This window comes from Chamaea fasciata, unplaced genomic scaffold (genome assembly GCF_029207755.1).
Source record: "Chamaea fasciata isolate MVZ Bird 193981 ecotype frontalis unplaced genomic scaffold, bChaFas1.0.hap1 SCAF_1033, whole genome shotgun sequence".
In the NCBI taxonomy this organism is placed as follows: domain Eukaryota; kingdom Metazoa; phylum Chordata; class Aves; order Passeriformes; family Sylviidae; genus Chamaea; species Chamaea fasciata.
Window position 1 is genome coordinate 115 of NW_027095118.1, and position 6,028 is coordinate 6,142.

General features: G+C 50.2%; 1 protein-coding gene across 1 annotated transcript; it reads right to left on the reverse strand.

Annotated features, from left to right (window-relative positions):
* Positions 1–337: 337 nt before the first annotated feature.
* LOC136284507 (small ribosomal subunit protein uS4) lies at positions 338–4,370 on the reverse strand. The gene is made up of 4 exons (XM_066174848.1): positions 4,304–4,370; positions 3,881–3,982; positions 3,079–3,201; positions 338–771 (listed from the first exon to the last, which is right to left on the reverse strand). Exons 2-4 carry the CDS (start codon positions 3,975–3,977, stop codon positions 353–355), a joined length of 639 nt encoding a protein of 212 aa, XP_066030945.1. The 5' UTR covers positions 3,978–3,982; positions 4,304–4,370; the 3' UTR covers positions 338–352.
* Positions 4,371–6,028: the final 1,658 nt, after the last annotated feature.

Here is a 6,028-nt window from a genome sequence, read left to right on the forward strand (position 1 = left end):
ACCCCTAAAACCATTAAAAACACGTTGAAAACTTCGGGAGCCTGGGGTTTTCTGAGGACAAAAACCTTTCAAATTTCGACTTTTCAACCGCCAGCGTCGAAGTAAAAACCAGCAAAAACCGACAACAAAATCCAGGAAAAATCCCCAAATTTGGGGATTTAACCCCAAAATTTTGGGATTCAAACCTTAAAACCATCAAAAGACGTTGAAAACTTTGGGAGCCTGGGGGTTTTTTGGGGACAAAACCTTCAAAATCGTGACTTTTCAACTGTCAACGTTGAAGGAAAAAATCAGCAAAAACGACCAAAAATTTGAGAAAAATCCCCAAATTTGGGGCTTTGCCCCCAAAACGTCACGACCCTGAACCCACAACCCCTAAAAAAACGACTTCAGGCTTCCAGAGGCGCCCGCTTTTACCTGGCCTCGGCCCCCCCGGGCGCTCCCCTTCGCAAGGTGTACGGCGGAGCCGCAGTGAAGCCTTGCCGAGCTCCGCTCCCGCTTTGCCCCAAACTCGGAGTTTTTCCGCCCAAAATTCCGGGCGGCGGGGGAGGGGAAGGCGTTTCATCCCGGGCGCCGGCACCCACCGGATGTGGCGCTGGCGGATCAGGACGCGGGCGTGGTGGATGGACTTGGCCAAGCCCAGCTTGAACACTTGGGTCTGCAGCCTCCTCTCCAGGAAATCCTCGATCTTCAGGCCCAGGATGTAATCCAGCTTCATCTTGCCCTCGTCCAGCACGCCGATGCGCACCAGGCGGCGCAGCAGGGCGTTGCCTGGGGGACGCCGGGGAGATTCGGGGGGAGATTTAAGGGTTTGGGGGGAAATTTGGGGGATTTGGGGGGAATTTGGGGGATTTGGGGGGAATTTGGGGGGATTGGGGGGAAATTTGGGGGATTTGGGGAAAATTTGGGGGAATTTGGGGGAAATTTGGGTGGAAATTTAAGGGTTTGGGGGAAAATTTGGGGGATTTGGGGGGAAATTTAAGGGTTTGGGGGAAATTTGGGGGGAAATTTAAGGGTTTGGGGGAAATTTGGGGGGGTTTAGGGGGAATTTGGGGGGATTGGGGGGAATTTGGGGAGAAATTTAAGGGGTTTGGGAGAAATTTTGGGGATTTGGGGGGAAATTTGGGGGAATTTGGGGGAAATTTTGGGGATTTGGGGGAAATTTGGGGAGAAATTTAAGGGGTTTGGGGGAAATTTGGGGGATTTGGGGGGAAATTTAAAGGGTTGGGAGAAATTTTGGGGAATTTGGGGGAAATTTGGGGGAATTTGGGGAAAATTTAAGGGTTTGGGGGGAAATTTGGGGGGATTTGGGGGGAATTTGGGGGGAATTTAAGGGTTTGGGGAAATTTGGGGGATTTGGGGGGAATTTGGGGGGAAATTTGGGGGAATTTGGGGGGAAATTTTGGGGATTTGGGGGAAATTTGGGGAGAAATTTAAGGGTTTGGGGGGAAATTTGGGGGGGATTTGGGGGGAAATTTGGGGGAATTTGGGGGGAAATATGGGGAATTTGGGGAGAAATTTAAGGGTTGGGGGAAATTTTGGGGGAATTTGGGGAGAATTTAAGGATTGGGGGAAATTTGGGGCAATTTGGGGGAAATTTGGGCGGAAATTTAGGGTTTGGGGGAAATTTTGGGGGAATTTGGGAGGAATTTAGGGTTTGGGGGAATTTGGGGGAGAATTTAAGGGTTGGGGGAAATTTGGGGGATTTGGGGGGGAAATTTGGGGGATTTGGGGGGAATTTGGGGAGAATTTAAGGGTTGGGGGAATTTGGGGAATTTGGGGGGAAATTTAAGGGTTTGGGGAAATTTGGGGGATTTGGGGGGGAAATTTGGGGGATTTGGGGGAGGAATTTAAGGGTTTGGGGAAATTTGGGGGGATTTGGGGGAATTTCGGGGAATTTGGGGGGAAATTTGGGGGATTTGGGGGGAAATTTGGGGAGAAATTTAAGGGTTGGGGGGAATTTTGGGGAATTTGGGGGAGAAAGTTAAGGGTTTGGGGGGAAATTTGGGGGATAAATTTAAGGGTTGGGGGGAAATTTGGGGAGAAATTTAGGATTGGGGGAAATTTTGGGGAATTTGGGGGGAAATTTTGGGGGATTTCGGGGAAATTTGGGGAGAAATTTAAGGATTGGGGGAAATTTGGGGAGAAATTTAAGGGTTGGGGGAAATTTGGGGAATTTGGGGGGAAATTTAAGGGTTGGGGGGAAATTTTGGGGAAAGGGAAAAATTTAAAAGAAAAAAATGGGGGAAAAGAAATATGAGGGAAGGGTTTTAGAAGTTGGGGAAAATGGGGGAGAAAGAAGAGGGGAAAGAAGGGAAAACAGGAGAAAAAGGGGAAATAAAAGGGGGGAAAGTTTAAAAAATGGGGGAAAAAGGGGGAAAAAGGAGGAAAAATGGGGGGAAAGGAGGAAAAAATAAGGGGAAAAAATAAAAGGGGAAGAGAAGGGATTAAAGGGGGGAAGATTTTTAAAATTGGGAAAAAATGGGGGAGGAAAAAAGGGGAAAAAAGGAAAAAATTTGAAAAAAATGGAGAAAATGGGGGAAAAGAGAAGAAAGAGAAAAAGAAAGGGGAGAAGGAAAAAGAAAAGAAAAGAGGAAAAGGGAAGGAAGGAAAAAGGAAGGAAAACCCAGGAAAAAAACCCAAAAATGCAAAAAAAAAATCCAAAAACAACCTCGGGAAAAATCTCCAGAGAATCCAGAAAAAAATGAGGGAAAATCAGGGAAAATCAGGGAAGGAAATTTGGGACGAAAAAGGGGATTTTTGGGGCCCCAAAGGGACCCTTTGAAGGGAACAAAACAAAACAAAAAACAAAGGAAGAAAGAAAAAAAAGGAAAAAGGGGGGAAAAATAAAAAAGTGAGAAGAGGGGGGTGGGGGGAGGGGGGAGAACTAAAGGAAAAATCCAAAAGAAAGTCTTAAAAAAATCCAAAAAAAATCAAAAAAAATCCAAAAAAATTCAAAAAAATTTCAAAAAAATTCCAAAAAAATTGCAAAGAAATCATAAAAAATCCCAGAAAAATTCCAGCAAGGCGGGGGAAGGGTGGGGAAGGAGCTGCGGGCTGGGCACGGGGATTCCCGACCCTCGAAGAGGCGCTTGGGATCCTTCTCGTCCAGGGTGAGCAGCTCCCGCGCCGCCTTGCGGATCTTGGCCAGCGTGAACTTCACCCTCCACACCTCGCGCTTGTTCCTCAGCCCGTACTCGCCTGGAAAATTCCGAGAGAGCGGCTTCCCCGGTTAAAAACGGATTTTCCCGGGGATTGGGGGAGGGGAAAAAAAAAAAGGGTTTTCGGCAGAAAGAAAAACAAAAAAAAAAACTCCCGGAAAAAAATCGAGCTTTTCCCTCAGAAAAACTCGGCTTTTTCCAGGTGAAATTCAAATTTCTTTCTGCCCTGAAACTCAACTTTTTTTTCACAAAAAGTTTGTGTTCTCTAAAATCCTCACTGTTCTCCTAGAAAATCATTTTTTTTCCCCCAAAATCCTCTTTTCCCCCGCCCAGAATTTGGTTTTTTGCTCTCAAAATCCTTTTCGCCCCCCAAAATCCCGTCCTCCTGCCAAAATTCCATTTTCCCCCAAAAATCTTGCAATTTTTCCCTAAAACCCTCGCCGCTTCACATCAAAATCTTTTCGTTTCCCCCCAAAAATCTCTTTTTTTTCCCCTCAATTCTTGATTTTTTTCTTTTTAAACTTAGTTCTTTCCACAAATCCCAACTCGTTCCCCCTTTAAAATCTTCTTTTCCACCCAAACCCTCCCGAAATCCAACTTTTCCCCCCCAAACCCCCCTAAAACCCCATTTCCCCCCCTCCAATCCCCTTTTCACCCCGCGAACTTCATTTCTTCCCCTCACAAAAATCAAAATATTAAATTATTTCACGTAATTTTACCGATCAGTTTCAACTCCTGGTCGAGCCGCGACTTCTCGAAGGGCCGCCGCGGCGTCACGTAGGTCTTGCGACACACCCAGCTCCTCGCCACCGGCATCGCGACTGAAAAACAAAGAATATCGCGATATTCCACACCCCAAAATCCCCCAAATCCACCTCGAAATTTACCAAAAATCGCAAAAAAAAAAACCCTCGGAAGCGCCATCCCCCCGCTCCCCTCGGCACGTGGCGCGCCTCCCGCCAGGCGGCGCTTCCCGCCCTCAGAGCCCCGGGAGGGCCTCAAAGCCCCGCCGAGGTTTTAATCCCGCTTTCCAGCCATCCCGCCGTTCCCGCCGAATCCCCGGGAAACACCGGGAAAGCTCCGGTAGCGGCGGGAGGAAGCGAGGAGGGAATTGCCGGTACCGGCGGCGAGCGCGGCCTCACCTCAGCTCCGCCGCCTTCGCGGGCACGGAAAGGGAAGCGCGGCCTCCAGCGTGCCTTTATATACTCCGGAAAATGAGGCCGCGCCTACTTCTTGAGTTATTAGCCAATCGCAGCGCGCGGAGAGGGAGGCGTCGACCAATGGGAGGGCGGGGCGGGAGGACCATAGAGATGAGGGGAGGAGGGCGGGAAGCGCCGCCATGTTTGCCGGAGGGAGGGGAGGAGCGCGGTGTCCTCCGAGGGTGAGCGGGGGGGAGGATTCCGGGGCCGTCTCGGGGCCTTCGGGGCGGTTTTCTTGGATCTTCCAAGGTCACGGATCTGCCCACGACTGGCCCGACATGTCGCGGGGGTGTGGCTTTGATTAACCCCCCCCCCCCAATATCTCTTAACCCCCCCACCCAAAAAAAAACTCCGGCGGAAATTCCCTCAGAAGGCCCCTGAAAGAAACCCCCAACGATCTCCCAAAAATCCCTCCCGAAATCCCCCGAAATCCCTTCAAAAATCCCCAAAAAATCCCTTTAAAACCCCCTCGCTCTCCATCCTCGCGTTACCATGACGACCGCGAAGAACGCCCCGCCCCTTTCTTATCGCCGCTTAGATCGGCAGCTCCCTCAGCCAATCAGCGCCGGCTCCGGGCTGGGCGGGACCATTGGCCGCGCTAAGCGCGGGGGGGGGGGGGGCGCTCCGAGGGGTTGTGGGGGGGGGGGGTCGCCGTCGGTCGCGATCGGTCGCGACAGCGACGCCTCGGCCGCCTCCGCACCCGGAGACCCCCCCGGGACCCCCCCCCCACCTTTGGGCGCCGCCCCTTCCCCTTTTTTCCATCCCCCTCCTTTGTCCCCCCCCCCTCCTTTTAAACCCTCCCCCTCAGAATTTCCCCCTTTTTTTTTTTTTTTTCCCTTTATTTTTCCTTTTTTTTCACCTAAAATCTCCCTCCCGGTCAAACCCCGCCCTAAATTCCCGGGTTTTCCCCTCATTTTTTTCCTCCTTTTATTCCTCCGTTTCTCCTCCTTTTTTTGGGGGGTTTTTTTTTTCGTCCATTTTTTCCTCCTTTTTTCCCTTTAAATCCCCGGGTTCTCCTCCTGGTTTTCCCGATTTTTCTCCTCCTTTTCGCCCGATTTTTCTCTCCTTTTCTCCCGGTTTTTCTCCTCCCTTTTTCCCGATTTTCCCCTTTCCTTTTTTCCCTCCTTTTTCCCCAATTTCCTCCCTCTTCAATTCCCTTTTTTCCCCCCGTTTTCTCCTCCCCATTAAATTCCTTTTATTCCCTCTTTTTTTCCCCATTTTTCCCCAATTATCCCCCCCTTTAATTCCCTTTCCCCCCAATTTTTCCCCAATTATCCCCCCCCCTTTTAATTCCCTTTTTCCCCCTTTTTCCTCCCAATTCCCCCTCTTTTCATTCCCTTTTTTCCCATCATTTTCCCTTTTTCATTCCCATTTTTCCCTCCTTTTCCCCCCAATTTTCCTCATTTTTCCCCCAATTTTCCCCCCCTTTAATTCCCCTTTTCCCCCCTTTTTCTCCCAATTTCCCCCCCTTCAATTCCCATTTTTTCCCGGTTTTTCCCCTCCTTTTTTCCCAATTTTCCCCCATTTTCCCCCAAAATGCCGCCTCCCTCCCCTCCCCCCCCGCGGCTCCCTCACTGACCCCTCCCCTCAAGGGGGCGGGGCCTCGGGGATGAGGTGGGCTGGGCTTTTCTTTCGGCCCCTCCCCTTTTGGTCCCGCCCCCTTTTGCC